Consider the following 20,440-nt stretch of genomic DNA (forward strand, 5'->3'; position numbering starts at 1 on the left):
GCTGTGGATGTGGTGTATATGGACTTCAGTAAGGCATTTGATAAGGTTCCCCATGGAAGGCTCATTCAGAAGGTCAGGAGGAATGGGATACAGGGGAACTTAGCTGCTTGGATACAGAATTGGCTGGCCAACAGAAGACAGCGAGTGGTAGTAGAAGGAAAATATTCTGCCTGGAAGTCAGTGGTGAGTGGGGTTCCACAGGGCTCTGTCCTTGGGCCTCTACTGTTTGTAATTTTTATTAATGACTTGGACGAGGGAATTGAAGGATGGGTCAGCAAGTTTGCAGACGACACAAAGGTCGGAGGTGTCGTTGACAGTGTAGAGGGCTGTTGTAGGCTGCAGCGGGACATTGACAGGATGCAGAGATGGGCTGAGAGGTGGCAGATGGAGTTCAACCTGGATAAATGCGAGGTGATGCATTTTGGAAGGTCGAATTTGAAAGCTGAGTACAGGATTAAGGATAGGATTCTTGGCAGCGTGGAGGAACAGAGGGATCTTGGTGTGCAGATACATAGATCCCTTAAAATGGCCACCCAAGTGGACAGGGTTGTTAAGAAAGCATATGGTGTTTTGGCTTTCATTAACAGGGGGATTGAGTTTAAGAGTCGTGAGATCTTGTTGCAGCTCTATAAAACTTTGGTTAGACCGCACTTGGAATACTGCGTCCAGTTCTGGGCGCCCTATTATAGGAAAGATGTGGATGCTTTGGAGAGGGTTCAGAGGAGGTTTACCAGGATGCTGCCTGGACTGGAGGGCTTATCTTATGAAGAGAGGTTGACTGAGCTCGGTCTCTTTTCATTGGAGAAAAGGAGGAGGAGAGGGGACCTAATTGAGGTATACAAGATAATGAGAGGCATAGATAGAGTCGATAGCCAGAGACTATTTCCCAGGGCAGAAATGGCTAGCACGAGGGGTCATAGTTTTAAGCTGGTTGGTGGAAAGTATAGAGGGGATGTCAGAGGCAGGTTCTTTACGCAGAGAGTTGTGAGAGCATGGAATGCGTTGCCAGCAGCAGTTGTGGAAGCAAGGTCATTGGGGTCATTTAAGAGACTGCTGGACATGCATATGGTCACAGAAATTTGAGGGTGCATCCATGAGGATCAATGGTCGGCACAACATTGTGGGCTGAAGGGCCTGTTCTGTGCTGTACTGTTCTATGTTCTATGTTCTATGTCCCAAAACTGTGCTGTGTCTCTGCCAATTTATCTCAAATTCCTGGAAAATAAAGCAGCAAGTTTCTTCAGTAAAACGGTGGAAGTCAGAAGCTTAATACATGAAGGAATATAACACATCAGCAATATCAGAACCACTTCTTGGGTGAGGAGGAGATTGGGAACCTAATATTAATATTAAGATTTTTAGGTTAGAAAGAGGAGAAGGGATATGGGCAGTAATATATGTAAATGATTCTATCCATATGGATACATCTGAATTTAAAAGAAAAATTTAGTTCTCACTGTGAACTATGGACCACTATAAAAGGAAAATATTTACTGATATTTTTGAAATGCGCCAGAACACCTGAGGGTGAATTTAGCTATTGAAAGAAAAACTGGATTAAAGATAATATGTGACAGATATTTTCTGGTTCCTTTCTCATGGGAAAGCATTGAGCAGAGTCAACATGCCTGGTTTACAATTTACACTAAGCTTAGCTGTTAATTGTCAGTTTTCATGAAGTGGTGCATTCCCCACGTCAGTGCCTCAAGAAACCACAGACCACTTGTTAACCAGTCAGCACTTTCCTCTTATACAACATAAATACTGTCATCGTTTTACACAGCTATTTCTAGCAAATTGTCTGATTAGTGCAAGACAGAAAGATTCAACAAAATGTGACCCTTTCTCCCTGCAATGTACAACTTCTGTTCGACCGAATGACAGTAATGAATGTGATCAACATGGAGGAAACAGGAACAAAAGAAAGATCTGCATTCACTAAGCACCTGCTAGTCTCCCCACGCATTTCGCAGTCAATTATGCACTTTTGAAGTGTAATCACTGCTGTGATCTGGAAAATAAAGCAGCAAGTTCCCATAATCAGTTAACAACCAGGAATTCTGCTTCAGACATAAATATTAGACAGGACAGTGTTGGGGTTTGGGAACCAGAAAGGTCAAAATGAATGGTCGGGGTGCAGGGGAAGGGAGGTCATTGTGGAATGAAGGGAGAGAACTGGTGGTGGAGATGGATGAGGAGCATGCAATTGGTACATGAAGGACACTGCAGCATTAGTAGGTTGTGTGGTGGGCACAGGGACATGAGAATAAGTAATGGAGCTGGAGAAGGTGGCGGGGCAGTGGGGGGTGGGGGTTGGAGATTCACAGAAGGACATTTATTGGGAGCATGGGGGAACACATGCCATGATTGGACAAGGGGTTCCAAATATTCCCTTCAGATATGGGATGATATTCCTGCGCTTCCTGGCTCAAAACTAATGCTAATAATCATGTGAGAACTGAAGGCACTGCCTCCCTTCATCTGCTGAAATTTTAGATTCTACAGTGGCGGCAGCAGCAAGTTTTAACTATACTCCAAACAACCAGATTTGGATATTAGTTAAATGTCTACTTGTCATAACTTGCATAGATTATCCGTGGATATTGAGTGTCATGTTTTTAAAGGCAATTCACGTGAGGCAAACTTGAGAGCTTTGAGAAGTGGTGATTGGATAAAAGAAATGAAATGGGTGTGGTGCACGTTCACAAGGTATTTGACACACTATCTGACAAAGATATTTTTTCGATCAATTTTGGTTTCTGAAGGAGAAAGAAACATGACAACAAGGCCAGAAAGGTGAACAACATATACTGGAAGCAGGATTAATGGGTTCAGCTCAGATTTGTAAAGGTGAAAATCATGTGTCCCAGGAATCAATGCAGGCTCACTTTCGTTCTCTGTATGGAGACTATCTGGGTTTGGTCACTGCAAGGAGAACCTTGAAATTTGCTGAAAATACGAAAAGAATACAGCAAACATCGAGAAGGGAAATGAACAAAGCAACTTCCGTTTACATCGTGCTTTTCAAAATCACTTAAACATCTCTAAAGACTATACAAGCCTTGAAGTGCATGTGAAGTATGATCACTGTTTTAAATAGGAAACATGGAAAAGTAAGCAATGTGACAATAAGACATGGTAATATGGATTTCTTGTAATATTGACCGAGGGACATCAGGGATAACTTCACTGTTCCTTTTTGAATAGTGCCATAGGGTCTTTCACAAAGATTAGAAAGAAAGCAATGTCCTGATGGTTCTTTTGAAAAACAAAACCCAGCACTCTTCCAGCAATGAAGCATCAGCCTCGAATTTTGCGCTCAGGTCTCTGGAGTGAGACTTGAACCCAGATGTGTGTGTTTCACAAGCAGGCATGCTATCACTGACTGACTGGCACTGATGGATACAACACACTATGAGAGTATTGATCCTGCACAATGTCCAAACATTTGAATTTCAAACTTGTGGAAGAGCATTATCAAAGGCATGCAAAGCTCTCTCCTAAGCAGAAGTGTTAATAGTGCAGGAATCAAGATATTCACGTAGGGTTTTATCGAGCAGGCACATTAAGGAGTTTGGAAACTAGCAGCACTTACCCAGAAGCAGATTAGGATAAGAAAGAATAACCTAGCATTAATTCACACAGCTAATATTACTAGTAACAGGTTAAATAGTTGAGGCTTTAGAAGCTAGCACGGGGAGAGGGGTGAGTCCTTTGGCTCACTGCATTGCTGCCATATCTTAAAAAGAACTATCCAATCTGTCCATTCCCTTTTGATATCTTCTACTTCCTGACCCTATTCGCTTCAGAAACAGTGTCTCCTTATTCAATCCATCAAAATTTCTTTTAGCCTCTTTTCTCTTAAGGACAGATATCCTAACTTCTCTAGTTCATCCAACAAATGAAGACCCATAGTTCCTAGTACAACTGTAGTAAATCTTTACCACCCCCACTACAAAGCCTTGACATCACTCCACATCTCCATTAATAGAACCTAGGGTCCACAAGTTTTGCTGCCAGTAACAAAGATTTATATATGTTAAAGTCAGATCCCCACTAAAATTATGCTACATTACCTTGAATCCTTCTACCTTCAAAACTAAATTTGTTACATTAAGTAAGTTACCAAGGTGTACAGCTGGATAAACACAGCAAGCCAAGTGGCATCAGAGGGGCCGGAAGGCTGACGTTTCGGGCCTAGACGTTTTTCTGATGAAGGGCCTAGGCCTGAAATGTCAGCCTTTCTGCTCCTCTGATGCCGCTTGGCCTGCTGTGTTCATCCAGCTCTACACCTTGGTATCTCAAGATTCTTCAGCATCTGCAGTTCTACTATCTCTACCCTTGTTACATTATGTGTCTTGCAGAGCACAAACCCAGATGGGGTTTCTTCTTCACTAACAGGAGGGGATCCGTCAGAAAGTACAACTACTTCATGCACTATCATTTAGATCTTTACCAGGTGACCAGGCTCTTTAAAGCAAATGGTAGCCGTGAGCTAAATATGACAGTTTTTGGAAAAGAACATTGGTTACATGTTTAATTCAACAAATAAACATGCTTTCTTGAAAATACTAAAATGACCTTAAGCTATTTAATGTACCATCAGAGACTGCTCATGAGCAAAGACCTGCATCTCTACACCTTTCCACGGCTTCAGATATCCCAAAGCAGCCAATGAAGTACCAAGTAGCTTTGGTGTAATGTAGGAAACAGTCCACCTCAACCACTATAAAGATGGCATTAAAAATGCTCAAACTGTGAAGAGTCTGTAGTGTTAGACTTAAAATGATATCTCCAAAAACGATTTACCCTTAATGATCTGGTAATAATTAATTAGACAGGGGAACAAGCAATTGAAAGAAAATATGTGAAAAACAGGCTGAGTGCAAAAGCAGTCTGTTTTGGCTGGCTATGACCTTGCTTTGATCTTGGGAACAGGTGTTTTGTATCGACACCTGGATTTCATGTCAGCACCAAACAGAGCATTGCTTTGGAAAGTAATCAAAATGGCAATACTGCACATAATATCAGATTCAGAATGGCATTAACAGGGGTGGCCCTTCAACATCAAGACTTTCGAGCCTGACACAAAGACTCGCTTGTTGAATATGTCCAAATTTGTTTAAGCTAACAGATTCATTCATTAGCTTGCATCTCTCTAAAGCAGATTAAAAGTATTAAATTTACCCATCTGTATTTTTGCATTCATTTTGATCAGACCTTAAAAGAAGCCATTAGGCACTGTCAGCCTACCAATACAGAGCCCAACAGACTTCACCCAACTAAAGAACTGCTGACGCTAAAACACTGAAAACATATGAGCACTACAGTGAGGAGCAGAAGCAGGGATCTGGCTCTTTGACCCTGCTCTGTCATTCAATAAAGTCACTGCTGATTCAGTTGTAACCACAATCCACTTTCCCACCTACTGCTGATAAGCTTTTCACCTGCTTGCTTAACAAAACCGCTATTCACCTCAGCCTTAAAAATATTCAAGAACAATGCAGTGGCATGACTTATCTGTTTTAATCTATCACTGGAGAGAAAGATCTACTGAATTAAAGATTGGGTTGTTTTCCCATCAGATAAAAATGATTGGTAACACACCAATTGGCAGCTGAAACACTACAATGAGTGAAAACAAGGGGTCATTCATCGTATTTTAAAAAGAATACATATGTCAAAACCAAAGAATTTAAGATGGTTAAAAGGTACAGTGCTGAGTGGCAAACTGTCATAATGGCTTAATGAATTTCACAACATTACCTAATGCATTGGCTTAGGATAGAGGCACAGAGGTTGTTTCATCTGGTAGATGACCAAGACCAAAGAAAATAATTTTAAAATTAGAACCCAGACACTCAGAAATGAAGGCAAAATAAATAGGGCTTTTCAAAGGTGAGCAACATTTTTAATTCTCTGTTCCAAAACACTGTGCTGTGTGGAAAAGTGGAACTTTCAAGACAGAGACTGATAAGATACGATTAACTGACAAAACCCAAAGGTATGTAGCTAACATTATTAAATGGAATTGAGATTCAGACCAACCCATGACCGAACTGAATAACCGAGCAGGCTTGAGGGGTAAAACAGCCTGCCCTTCTTGCTGTGAAAAACAGGACCCACACAATACCAGATTACATTCCAACAGGTTTATTTGAAATTACAAGCTTTCAGGCTGCTGTTCCTTCATCAGGTGATGATCAGGTCCTTCACCAAATGCAGGTGCCACGCTGCGAAAGCTTGCGATTTGAAATAAACCTGGGCGACTATAACCTGATGTCACGTAACTTCTGACTTTGTCCAACACTGGTTCCTCCACATTGTGAAAAATAAAAAAAAACCTCCGGAGGTGGGAAAGAGCGAAACACTGAAAAGACATTTTCCCGCATTATAATGTTACAGAGCAAAATGTGTCTATCCTGATAGAGGATGGTTGATAAATCAGATATCAGTTCTAATCTACACTTTGAGAATAAGCTGTAAAACTGGTTCTAAAATAGTTAACTGAATAGCCAACATCAACTATTTGAGTTAATTTCCATTTGAAAGGCGTGAGTCATGTTAATGACAATGTGAGGCAAAGGCAGAAATTTTGATAATTGTACTTGCATCTGAAAATGAAGTATTGCAACCAAATCAGAGCTAGTAACACAGGAAGTTGCATAGTTTAATCCCGTGAAGAAATAACTAGCATGCTTGCAGGAACACCTATTGCAAATTTACCAATAAACAATGTCATTCAGGAGAAAGTGTATACGCGAGGCAGAAGCAAGGCAATTCCATTAAAGTTCATGAAAATCACAGCAAATCAGAGCTGTGGCAGGGCTCTGGCTTCAGAACCAATCAGTAACATTACATACGCATTAACACAGTTTAAAACTACAATCGGCTGTGAATAAGAAAGGGAAAAGCTAATATACAGTGTGCTTGTGGGAGGACAAAACCCAACCGTAACAGTGTATTTTTCAACGAAATCACAATAGTTTTTCAGCCAGTTATTTCAAATATCTAATTTATCTTTTAAAGAAATAAATGGTTAGAACTGTTTATGGCAATAAAGAATAAACATACTTTGTTATACAGTAAGAAATTTATTCCAAATAACAGTCGTAAGCTTTTCTTGGTAAATACAAACTGACCACTTTGAAGAAAGCTCTGCTTGTAAGGTGCAGCTGTGTTTAAACTAAGCGGTCACAAACAAAACACATATTTACAGAGTGCATTTTACACAGTGCCATCTCAGAATATCTAAAAGTATTTCACAGGCAAGATGGCAGTCACATGGAGTCAACTCACACATAGTAGGTTGCCAGAAACAAAAAAGAAACGATGACTTGGCAATCTGTTTTAGCCATGGCCTAGAAAATATAAATGATTATATATCTGGGAACTTTCTCCTATTAAGCAATGGTGACTTCCATATAATCAGAGACAGACTGGTGTTTTGGCCAATATTTTGGTACAATGCTATCATTTGAAAACAGACGTCTTATTTAAAGAAAGAAATAGTTGCAACAGAAATGCTTCTGAGAAGATTCACTGGACTGCCTCCTGGATATGTAGTGAATATCTAACAAGGTAAGGTTCAGTTGTTTGGGCCTATTAGCCATTGGGGGTTTAGAAAAAAAAGAGGGGTGATCTCATTGAAACATTTAAACTTCTGAGGAGATTAAACAGGGTGGATGTTGAGGGCATTTTCCCCCTTTGGGAGATTGTAAAATGAGGAAAAGTTTTAAAACGAAGAGTTTCTTGACCGTGAAAATCGTTGCAAGGATGAGAAACTTTGGTTGAAGGTAGATTGCAGAAGTTTAAAATTCTGAGGGAGATTTGAGAAAAAGATTCAATGTCATGAAAGGTTTAGACAGAGGTGGGGGAGGAGTGGGGATTGGGGTTGTTGTTTCAGCTTGTAAAAGAAGCAAGAACAAGAACAGTTTTAAAGTGTTTTTGCATAAGTGACAAATGCGAGGTAAGAAAGAACTTATTTTACACTGTCAACAGTTGGATTTGGGCTGCACTGCCTAAAGTGTGATGGAGGCAGGTTCAATGGAGGCATTCAAGAGGGTATTGGATGAATATTTAGATAAGAACACGCAAAGGTGAAAATGTCATGAAATACAAAGTCACAACGCTTAGCGAGTTGGTATGGACACAATAGGCCAAATGGCCTCCTTCTACACTACAGAAACATTGATTTAAGATAAAGATGAAGATGAAGAAAATAGTTTCCCCTCACAGCATCATCAGTGTGTGGAATTCTCTTGCCCAGACAGCAGTGGAAGCTGCATCTTGAAAATATTTAAGCGTGAGATAGATGGATTTTTGATCTGCAACGGAGTGAAGACCAGACAGAAATGTGGAGCTCAGGCCACATTCAGAATAGTCATGATCTCAATGAATGGTGGAGCAAGCTTGATAGACCAAATTGGAGCAATATGTTGGGGGTCCAACCAAGGAGCAGACTATTCTAGAAAATGAGGTGGGATTAATGATCTAATTGTAAAGGATCCTCTAGAGAAGAGGGATCACAGTATGCTAGAATTTCAAATTCAGTTTGAGGGCGAGAATCTGGACTGCCTTACCAGAATTCTGGAGTTAAGTAAAGCTAAACACATGGGCACGATGACAGATTTTGGCCCAAGTGGACTGGTCAGGAAGACTAAGGGGCAGTACAGCTGATGAGTGGTACCAGATGTTTAAGGAGATATTTCTTTCCTCCCAACTGAAATATATGACTGGAAGGGAGGAGGATTGTAAGAGGGGGAGAAACATCAAAGGCTAAACAGGAGGTTAAAGATAACAAAGACAAAAACTAAGACATACCATATTGCAGAGGCCAGTGGCAGGCTAGAAGAATGGGAAACATTCAAAGATCAACAAAGGGTTACTAAAAATGTAGTAAAAAAAACAGCAAAGGTAAATTATGAAAGAATACTACAGTAGAATTATAAAATCGTAGCGAGATGCTTCTCTAAGGCAAGAGAGCAGCTAAAGTGAACGGTGGTTAATTGGAGGATGAGACAGGAGAATTAATAGTGGACAACAGAGAAATGGTGGAAAAACTAACTCAATATCTTGCCTCAGTTTTGATTGAGGAGGACATGAGTAACATCCCAGTTGTAACAAGTAATGCATAAGTTTCAGAAATTTAAAAACCATCACTAGGGAATGAGTTCAGAGCGCACTATTGAGATTGAAGGCAGACAACTCCTCAGGGTGTTATAGCCTACATCCTAGGGTTGTGAAGGAAATGGTAGCAGAGACAGTGGAGCTAGTGGCTATGATATTCCAAAGGAAAGGTTTCAGTGGATTGGAAAGATGCCAATATAACATCTTATTCAAAAATGAAGGGAGGCAGAAAGTAGGAAACTACAGACAAGTTAGTCTAACATCTGTTGTTCAGAAATTGTCAAACTTATTAGTAAGAAAGTGAATAATAGGACGTTGGAAACTCAAGATTCAATCCTTCGTAGTCAACAAGTATTTAACCTTCATAAAACATACTTGACTAATTTGCTAGAGTTCTTCAAAGACATAACAAGGGGATCTTGTAGATGCAGTATACCTGGACATCCAGAAGGCATTTGATAAGGTGTTCCACAAAAGTTAAAACAAAAAGGTCATATTGAGTTAGGGGTAACTTATTAGCGTGGACAGAGGATTGGTTAACTAAGACAAAACAAACAGTTGAGATAAATTAATTTTTTTCTAGTTGGCAAGCTATAAGCCATGGGGTATCACAGGGTTGAGACCTTGCATCACAGCTATGCACCTGATAGACATTACAGATTTGGATGCAGAGACAGAAGATACAACATCAAAAATTGCAGGTGACACTATAATAGTTAAGAAAATGCATTTCAATTCATAAAATAAGAAATGTATGAATGAGTATGGTTAAGTTAGGTGAATAGGCCAAAATTTGGTTGATGGAGTTTTATGCAGATATGTAAATTTATCCATTTTGGTTGAAAGAATAGAAGGGCAATGCGTTACTTAAATAGAGACAAACATCAGAGTACTTCAGTGCAGAAGGGTCAAGGTGTCCTTGTGCATGAATTACAGAAAACTAAGTGTACGTAGGTACACCAGGTAATAAGGAAGACAGATGAAATGTTGGTATTTATTACTAAAGGAACAGAATACAAAAACAGGGAAGTGGTGCTGCATCTGTAATTAGTGAGCACAATTTAGACCTCACCTGAAGTACTGCGTGCAGATTTGGTCCCATTACTTCAGGAGGCTTTTATTGCATTAGAAGCAGTTCAGACAAGGTTCACTGGATTGGTTTCTGAAGTGAGGGGCTTGTCTTATGAAGACAGACTGTGAGGCCTATCATCTTTGGAGTTTAGAAGACTGAGAAGAGACTTAATCAAGGTATTTAAGATACTAAAGGGGATTGACAAAGAAATGAATGTTTCCTCTTGAAGAACAATGTAGAACGAGAGGTTATTCTTTTAAATTTGCCAACCTTTATCCTAAAACAGAGATGAGGAGAAATTACTTCTCTGTAAGAGTCATTAATCTGTGGAATTCACTACCCTATAGTCTGGTGGATGTTGGGCCACTGCTTACATTTGAGGAGGAGATACTGATTTTTAATAAGTAATTGATTGTAGGGTTAGAGTGAGCAGGCAAGAAAGCTGAGTTGCGATAAGATCAGCCATGATCAGATTGAAGGGCAGAGCAGGCTTGTGGGACTGAATTGTTCCTATTTCCTTTGACTCCTGTTCAAAGTTCCAGTAATCATTTATCTCACAATAGTGAGACCTTGATCAAAATAAACCCAATAGTACTTTTCCTACAATGCTACAGTGCCCACATTTTGAAAGTATTTGATTAGCTGTGAAGCATTTGGGATGTCCCGAGGTGGTTGAAAAGCAGATTTTTTTAAATGCAAGTGTTTCTTTCATTAAATGTATAGTGCCTTACGTAGCTCTCTCAAGTGATTTGCCTTTGCAAGTCATACAAGGAGAAATCAGGCAAAAATGCAATGTAGTTCATAATTTTGCACAGGCTCTGGTGGCTGTGCTTTGATTGACAGCTGTGCCCAAGTTGTAAACTAAATCAGGTATGTGAGGAGGCTCTGTGCACTCAGTTTAGCAGTCAATCTTTTGGCTTCACTCCAATTACACCTTACAAGAAAGCACAACCAGACAAAGCTTAATGCTATTTTGAGGGACAACACAGAAAAAACATGTGTTGTTTCCATATTTAGAGGAGAACTAGAACTGCTATAAATAGTTTGTATTGTTCACTTGTACGTTTAATATTAAATAAATTTAACAGTTGCTACATATATCCTAAAGCCTGGTTGATTAAGCTCACATTGATCTGACCACTATCAAGGAAGTTGTGTAATGTGGATTCTAATAAGCTAGAGTACAGCAGGAGTTCTTGACTCTGCCCTGGAATCTTGCTACATTGGCCAGTTGCACATAGGGAACCTAAGATCTATTTAGGTGCGGGGTCAACTATCACAACACCCAAAAATAGGTCCTTAGTGCAAAAATCCAAAACATAATTTGCTGCACAACAGAGGACAACACTGACTTAGTTATCATTTGTGATTATGATTTGTTTAAAAGCTTTGGATGAATTTATAAGAACATATTAAAGTAGCAGTTGGAATGAAGAATTACCTGAAATGTACATAAAACCACCATAAACAGTTCCAGCATGTCCATAATGTGGTTCGTTCATTTTAGCCACATAGTTCCACTCATTAGTTCTTGGGTTGTAGCACTCTACAGTGGCTGTTGTAAAAGAAATGAGAAATTATTATAAAATTCGAATTCTGGTGCAAATTATGGTAAGAACCCTTTCTTTGTAAAGCATTGCTGAAGGATGTTGTGCCATTATTAGTACTGTGGAATTAATCTTTGTTTCCAACAGCTAATGATTGTACTAAAAGACCTTTACATTAATACGGAGATATATGTGCCCATTACTCTGAAGAAGAAAACTGTTACATCAGCTGGGAATTGTCACTGGTAGTAGCAGGCATTTCCTCAGGCCACAATACCACTTTTTCATACAACACTCCTTCATATCTATTACATCTGTGATTGATTCACCTTGTGTACATTCCCCATTATAAAACTGGAGCCTTGTAATAACAATGAAGTACAAATATTCGAACACTTAGCATGCTCCCCCAAAATTCTAATAATACAATAGTTGTGAAGCAAAACAGAAAACAGACATACACTTTCTTTTAGATGAAACAGTTAATAAATAAAAATTATGAAGGATGGCAACCCTGCAGTGCATAGGAGGAAGATAGATGACAGTACAGTTATATTCAGGGGCGGGCAGAGAAGAGAATTGCATTGATTCACCCTTTAGCAATTAATTTCCAGGAATCACAAAATTTTTTCTCAAAGTTGGAAAGGTCTTCATTTTACAATACAAGTTATCAGCAATTCATGGAGGTGAGTTATTTGCGAAGAATCAATGACTCATGGTTTATACTAGCCCAGACTACAGTGTATGAAGCAGTGCACTGAAAAAGATATTGATTTTTAATCTCCTACCGCACGGACAGCACATGGATTCCAGAGAGTGCTAGCCATTTGGATACAAATTTGGCTTGTTGGTAGGAGACAGAGGGTGGTGGTTGAGGGTTGTTTTCAGAGTGGAGGCCTGTGACCAACTGTGAGCCACAAGGATTGGTGTTGGGCTTTTTGTCATAGCAATGATTTGGATGAGACTATAGGAAGAATGGTTAGTAAGTTTGCAGATGACTCTAAAATTGATGGTGCAGTGGATGGGGAAGGTAGATATCTCAGAGCATAATCAGACCTTGATCAGATAGGCTTTTGGGCTGAGGAGTGGCTGATAGAGTTTAATTTAGATAAATGAGAGATATTGCATTTTGGTAGGGCAAATCAAGGCAGGACTGAACACTTGGCGCTGCCAAACAAACAGGCCTTGGGTGCAGGTTCACAATTCCTTGAAGCTGGAGCTGCAGGTAGACAAGGTAGTGAAGGGGGCATTCGGTAAGCTTGCCTTTATTGGTCTTTGTATCGAGTACGGAAGTTGGGATGTCATGTCGTGGCTGCACAGGATGTGAGTTAAGCCAGTTTTGGAATACTGTGTTCAACTCTGATCTCCTCCTATAGGAAAGATGTTGTTAAACTTGAAAGGGTTTAGAAAAAATTTACAAGGATGTTGCCTGGGTTGGAGGGTTTCGGCTGTATAGGCTGAGGCTATTTTCCCTAGAAGCACCGAAGGCTGAGGGGTGACCTTATGGAGGTTTACAAAATCATGAGGGACATGGATAGGGTGAATAGCCAAGGTCTTTTTTCCCCCCAAAGTGGGACAGTCCAAAACTAGGGGGCACAGGTTTTAGATAAGAGGGGAAAGGCCTAAAAGAGACCGAGGGAGGGGCAACGTTTAATACAGAGGATAGTGCATGCATGGAATGAGCTGCCAGAGGAGGTGGAGGAGACTGGTACAACATTTAAAGAGTGCATGAATAGGAAGGGATTAGAGGGATATGGGCCAAATGCTGCAAATAGGACTAGATTATTTTAGGATATCTGGTTGCTATGAACAATATGGACCAAAGGGTCTATTTCCATGCTGTATAGCTCTCTGACTCTAAATCCAGAATAGCCCGTTCCCTAGTGGTTCGTACTACAAGCTGAACAAAAAACCCATCTGGCAGATATTTCTCAAATTCCTTTTCTTCAGATCCACTACCAACCTGATTTTTCCAGTGCACCTGCATGTTCAAGTCTCCCTTCTTGCATGCCTTTTCTATCTCCTGATTTATTTTCTGCCCAACATTCTGGCTGCTGCTTTAAGGCCTGTACATAAAATCCCATCACGGACTTTATTTCTTGGATATTCCTCAACTCTATCCACACAGATTCTACACCTTCCATCTCTAAATTACTTCTTGCTATTGATTTAATTTCATTTCTTATTAATAAGGCAACGCCATCCTATCTGTCTGCTCTTTTGATACGACACATATCCTTGGATATTTAGTTCCCACTCCTAATCCCCTGGCAGCCATGTCTCTGTTAAACCCACAGTGTCATACATGCCAGTTTCAATCTGTGCTACAAGTTCACTTATCTTGTTTCGTATACTGTATGCATTTAAGTTCAGCATCCTCAGTCCTGCATTGATGCCACCACCCTTCTCATAGCTGTTCCCTTATCTGCAGTCCCTGAAATTAGATTCCCGATCCTTTCTGTCCTATTACCTATTCTGCAAACTAAAATAACGTCTCCCGAGACACCCTCTCCCCTTAACTTTTTCCATAATTTCCATGCAATTGAATCCATTCCCTCCACTATTTAGTTTAAAGCCCTATCATTAATTATGTGATTTGCCAGAACTCTTGTCCCAGCTCAGGCTGAGCCTGTCTCATCAGAACAGCTCGGTCTTTCCCCAGTAATGGTGTCAAAGTCCCATGAGTTCAACAGATAGGAGGAAATGCTGATGCTGGAGAATCTGAGATAACACTGTGTGAAGGTGGATGAACACAGGAGGCCAAGCAGCATCAGAGGAGCAGGAAAGCTTGATGTTTCGGGTCGGGACCTTTCTTCAGTCATTTCTGAAGAAGGGTCCCAACCCGAAACGTCAAGCTTTCCTGCTCCTCTGATGCTGTTTGGCCTGCTCTGTTCATCCAGCTTCATACCGCGTTATCCCATGAGTTCAAACTTGCTTTTTCCATACCAATCTTTGAGCACATGTTTATGTGTTTGATCTTATTTATCCTTTGCCAATTAGCTCATGGCTGAGGCAGCAATCCTGAGATAACTGCCTTATTGGTTCTGCCTCTTAATTTAACCACTAGCTGTTCATATTACCTCAGCAGAATCTCTTTCCTCTTGCTACCTGGTCAGATGTCACACAACACCAGGTTATAGTCCAACAGGTTTATTTGAAATCACAGGCTTTTGGAGCACTGCTCCTTCATCACTTCACCTGAAGAGCAGCACTCCAAAATATTGAGTTTTCAAATAAACCTGCTGGACTATAACCTGGTGTCATGTGACTTCTGACCTTGTCTACCCCAGTCCAACAGCAGCACCTCCATATCACCTCTTTCTACCTATATCATTGTTCCCTACTTGGACCATGACAACTGATTGTTTCCCCTCCACTCCAGGTTCCTCCGCAGTCCATTTGAGATATCCTGAAACGGGGCAATTGGCAACACCCTTCAAGATTCTTAATACTGGCCTCAGAGAATTGTGCTTATTCTCCTGACTATACTACCCTCATTACAACTACATTTCTCTTTTTCTCATCTTGAATGGCTCCCTATAACACAGATCTGTGGTCAGTTTGCTCATCCTCCCTACAGCCCACACTCATCTGCACAGACACCAAGAATCTCCAAGCTGTTAGACAAGTTCAAGGGCTGAGCCTCCTTCAGCACTGGATCAGTCTACTTGCCTTGCTTGTAGTTATACTTTAGCATTCCTGACCACAAGCAGAATTTAAGGTAGTTAATCTAAGGGGCAGGACTGCCTCTTGAAACATAGCATCCAGGTAACTAACCCCCAACCCCCCCAACTGATGTGTTGCAGTGTTCAAAGCTCAAACTCCAACTCATCAACTCTGAGCCAGAATTCCTCAAACAACCAACATTTGGCTACAGATGTGGTCACTACAAACCATAATAGAGTCCAGCAGCTCCCACATCATGCAGTTTTAACACACCTTCTGGCCCTGCACCTCTATTTTGTTTACTTAGTTCTTAAATTGATCTCTAAAAATTTGCTACTGATCTTTTAGTTTGTAACCAGTCAACACATTTCCCCTTTTTTCCTTGAATCTGAAAGTAACCTAGAAGATCGTCAAATTAGTAGCTATTACCAACCAGTGAACTTGCAGTTTTGCTGTATGTCCACTGTTGTGCAAGGCCCCCGATCCTGGCATCAATTTATCCTGTAAAAATACCGTACCAACTGCAAAAAGCACCTCATCTCTTCTGTGCTGAACTTCCATGCTGCCTTCAAATTCCCTGAACTAGACACTCACAGCAGGCACCACTTCCAAGTTTTTCTCAAAGTCACTCACTATCCTGACTTAGAAATATGTCACCATCCCTTCAGCGTTGCTGGGTGAAAAATCTGTAACTCCTTCCTCAATGACACCGTGGGTCTACCATCAGCACATGGATGCAGCAGTTCAAGAAGGCAGTTAACCATCTGCTTCTCAAGGGCAACTAGGGATGGACAATAAGTGCTGGCCCAGTCAGCACAGCTCACATTCCATGAGTAAAATTAAAAAGAAACTTAAGCAATATTTATGACATTCTTCTGATGTACTGGATTTCTCTTGGGCTTGCACTTCTTCTTTAGAATTAGTATCATATTAAGAGATTATTTTGAAGATATTTCAATAGATATTCCACATGCACTGAATGCTTTGGGTAAGGTGAGAATTTTGCAATATCATACTTCAGTTAGCAGTGTGATTAGCACTGCTGCCTCACAGCAACAAGGTCCTGGGTTCAATTCCACCCTTGGATGACTGAGCTGTGTGCCGTTTGCACATTCTCCCCATGCTTGTGTAGGTTTCTTGCAGGTGCTCCACTTTCTTTGCAGAGTCCAAAGATGCACAAGTTAGGTAGATTGGCCAAGCTAAATTGCCCATAGTGACCAGGGTTATGCAGGTTAGGTGGATTAGCCACGAGAAATGCAGGGTTACAGGCGAGTGAGTGTGTGTGTGCGTGCGCGCGGTGGTGGGGGGAGGGGGAAGGGAGGTAAGCATGGATGAAATGCTTTTTGAAGGGTTGGTGTGGACCTGATGGGCTGAATGGCCTGCTTCCACACAGTAGGGATTCTGTGAAATATACTCCAAGCCTTCTCATTTTCAACTTTTGATAAATAAAACTAAGTATGCTTTCATTAAGATATTAAGATTTCTGTGAACAACTTTCCACCATATTGCTATTCTTCCTCAGAAATAACTTCACTGTGAGCTCTTCTAACATTTCTGTAAATTGCCAACTATAATGAATTCTTGCAGGGCTACTGTGACTGTACTGAAGGTTTATATTTGGAGTGAACAGTTTAATGTGCATCTTAAACTCTGAATGCCAGTTTAACAATCCTAATCTCTCAAATATGTATAAAATGTCCTTTTCATTATTTGGTACATTCACATGAAAATAATGATTATTAATTTTAGCCTGATGTATAATAGCAGGTTTGTCTAATTGAGAATCAATATTTAAGTATGTGTCATTCTTCATAAAGTCCTGTACAATGCAGAGGAAATTCCACTGTCAAGTATCCCAGCAGGAAGGAAACCTCATGGAAGTCGCAGAATTTTAGTTACATCATGTCAATCTTGCAACACTCTGCACAGTGTTAACACCAAACAGTCATTTCAGTTCCAAAGTATCAGAGTACCAAATTAACGGTCAACCATTAACGTCAATTAAAATTGCAAATTAAAGTACTTTTACACTACCTAATACCTAGATCATTTGATTTTAAGATTTGCGTTTTGGGAAAATAAAACCACAAAGAACATCAACCTATGACACTGCTCTGTACCGTATGGTACTCTTGATGCAATTATTAAAAGGCTGTGTTTCAAACTAATAGGTTTGTATGAGGCATGGGTCAGTCTGAAAAAGTGTTTTGCAGTCACAATATGATATTTGTGTAAAGTACCATGAGCACCAATAAGATAAATTCCTCCTGTGCTCAGGATAGGTTGCACAATTTCACTCTTTCATCCTCCCTCTAACGAGATTTAACTGTAGATTGGGGCTACTTCAGACATTATTCATGTTCCACTCAACTTGGCAACTATTTCAATCTGCTACTATTATTATTAATGCATGGTACATTGTTCAACAACTCTTTTTAAAATGAGATACAAATAAAATCTGTCAATTTGGATTTGAAATAATCAAATCACACCACTGTTGCAATTTCAACAGATTTTCATCTTTTCTAAGAACTTGGGAATTGATGGAGAATAAAAGACCACATACATCAAGTTCACATTCCACCATTTTTATGTCAGGATACATGACACCATGATGAGGGAGCTGTTGACTAATCATGAGGATCAATTTCGTCATTGATCTATAACAGAACCCGACAAGAAGCATGGGTAACTCCAGTGGTCTAGAGTCCGAGGTACCAAGTAGGCTATTCTTTTCAAACCCACTCTGACCGCAATATTTATTTAAAATTACTTAAACTGCGAAACAATGGACCTAACCACCTATATGATGTTTTCTAATCAACCTGTTCAGAAATGCTATTATACATCTTAGGGGACAGCAGTAGGCACTCTCACAGTGCTACAAGAGCCCTATTTTTCACCTTTTTCAAAATAAAATTAACTTATTTTTCTAAAAAAGCTGCTCAGAGATGTTATCACACACCTCTGGAGCAAATGGGACTGAAACCAGAACCCCCTGTTTAGGGGTTGGGACACTACCACTGTGCCACAAGAAATCCCTTACTTAATCACTTTTAAATTCTAAAGCGAAATTCATTTCATCTGTTTCCCCTCCCTTTCAAGTGAATCATAGAATCCCTACAGTGCGGAAGCAGGCCATTTGGCCCATTGAGTCCACAATGACCCTCCAAAGATCATCCCACCCATTCCCATGCCATCTGCCCTATCCACCCTAGACACTATGGGCAATTTAGCATGGCCAACCCACCAACCTGCACATCTTTGGACTGTGGGAGGAAATCACAGCACCTGGAGGAAACCCACACAGACAAGGGGAAAATGTGCAAACCTCACACGGAGAGTCACCCAGGGTTGAAATTAAACCTGGGTACCTGGTGCTGTGAGGCAGCAGTGCTAACCACTGAGCCACCACGTCACCCAAAATCATGGCCAAATTATATCACTGCATTTCACTCCAATCCTTCCATCTCCACAGTCACACTTATCTTATCAGCATCCTTTCATGCTTGCCATCATGGGTTTCTTTCATTCCCAGCACTACTAATCAAAATCGAAAAAACTACGGATGCTGTAAATCAGAAACAAGAACAGAAATCGCTGGAAACCTCAGCAGGTCTGGCAACATTTAGGGAGAGAAATCAAAGTTAATGTTTCTGACCCTTTCTCAGAACTAATAATCAACTGACAAATTTCTAACAATGACTAGTTAATCTTTGTTTATAGCACAGCAGTGCTTACAATTTCCCTCCCTCTCAGGCAGCACCTCGCACCCCCTTTTGTTAACTCAATCACCTTAAGCTGAAAATCACAGTCAGGGTTAGGTGGGAGCCTTTGCTTCCATCAAGTTGGTGCTGACAACTCCACTGCTGCAGTATTAAATGCAACACTGAAGCTTGAATCGAGGCAATGCTCTGGATTCACTCGTCCACCAGACGCAAGTATCCTTTTGAAAGATGGCTGTTTCAGCATCTAAATATAAGTATTCATAGTAGGGAGTAGTATCCATTGGGTGTTTGAGAAATCATGGGCTGGAATATTGTTGTCTGCATTCCCACAATTTCTCTGCAATCACTGCAGCTCAATGGACGACTCAATTAGCCTTCTCAGTTCAACTGTAGTTGCTCTAATAGCATTTTTAAGGCTATAACATGCATGATATGCTAAAATGCCTGCATTTAGTATTAATCTACAAATTCCAAGTAATAATAAACAAGGAGTAAGTACAGTATTTAATCATACACTGTAATAATCCAAACAGAAAAATTAGACTGATGAAATTAAGAGCTGTGTCTTAACTTGTACACACATAATGTAACCATACGTTCTGCATTAATTGAAAGTTCAAGAAATAATGGTGGTTGGGTTTTACATTTTGCAACGGAACATGCCCAACAGCATGATCTCACAAATGAAATCTTGAATAAAAAAAAAATCACTGAAAGGATCTATACATCGACTGTTATCACAAAGAATGCTTATGGGAATGCCCCCTTTCATACTTTCAAAGAAGTTCCAGTTTAACAAAAACGAAAACTACATCCAAAATGATTCTTGGCAATGTGTCTGAGCTATTGGAGAAACCTACTAATTTTTAATCTGAGCTGTGGGTATAATTAGATTCAAATGCAACAGTAAATATCTGCCAACAAGGAATGGTATTTCTCCCCAAAAACAAGAAGATTAACCACAGATGCACCTGTCCTGCAAGTATCTGGTTTGAAACAAAAACGTGTCAAATTGATTTCAAAGCAAAGCATTTCACATGAATACAACAACTGCACAAACACAAACACAGTGAGTGAATGGCAAATGGCAACTTTTTAAGAAATGCTTGCCAAGGCTGTGTGTTGGAACTTGCTTTGTTTCAGCTATCCTTCCAGTTTCCAAAACATGGATACAAAGGGAAGAGGTTGAAATACGTGAACTATGCTTTCTGAATCCAGAGTTAAAGGCATTAAGACTGAACCATTGAATGAACTTTTATTTATGTTTAATAAAGCATATTACACCAATGCCTGTTTGA

At 40.2% G+C, this 20,440-nt stretch overlaps 1 protein-coding gene across 9 annotated transcripts in view; it reads right to left on the bottom strand.

Annotated features, from left to right (window-relative positions):
• Positions 1 to 20,440, bottom strand: part of klhl13 (kelch-like family member 13) — a 220,931-nt gene that overhangs the window by 2,669 nt on the left and 197,822 nt on the right. For 6 of the 9 annotated variants that reach the window (XM_048544914.2, XM_048544909.2, XM_048544915.2 and 3 more), the window contains 2 exons: positions 11,643 to 11,756; positions 8,824 to 8,847 (listed from right to left, as the gene is read on the bottom strand). In XM_048544914.2, the coding sequence (XP_048400871.1) occupies positions 8,824 to 8,847; positions 11,643 to 11,756 (138 nt within the window). The remainder of the gene's footprint in view (positions 1 to 8,823; positions 8,848 to 11,642; positions 11,757 to 20,440) is intronic. The other 3 variants (XM_059651508.1, XM_048544913.2, XM_048544912.1) reach the window with 1 other exon arrangement.

The sequence above is a fragment of the Stegostoma tigrinum genome, chromosome 15, assembly GCF_030684315.1.
Source record: "Stegostoma tigrinum isolate sSteTig4 chromosome 15, sSteTig4.hap1, whole genome shotgun sequence".
NCBI classification, from domain to species: domain Eukaryota; kingdom Metazoa; phylum Chordata; class Chondrichthyes; order Orectolobiformes; family Stegostomatidae; genus Stegostoma; species Stegostoma tigrinum.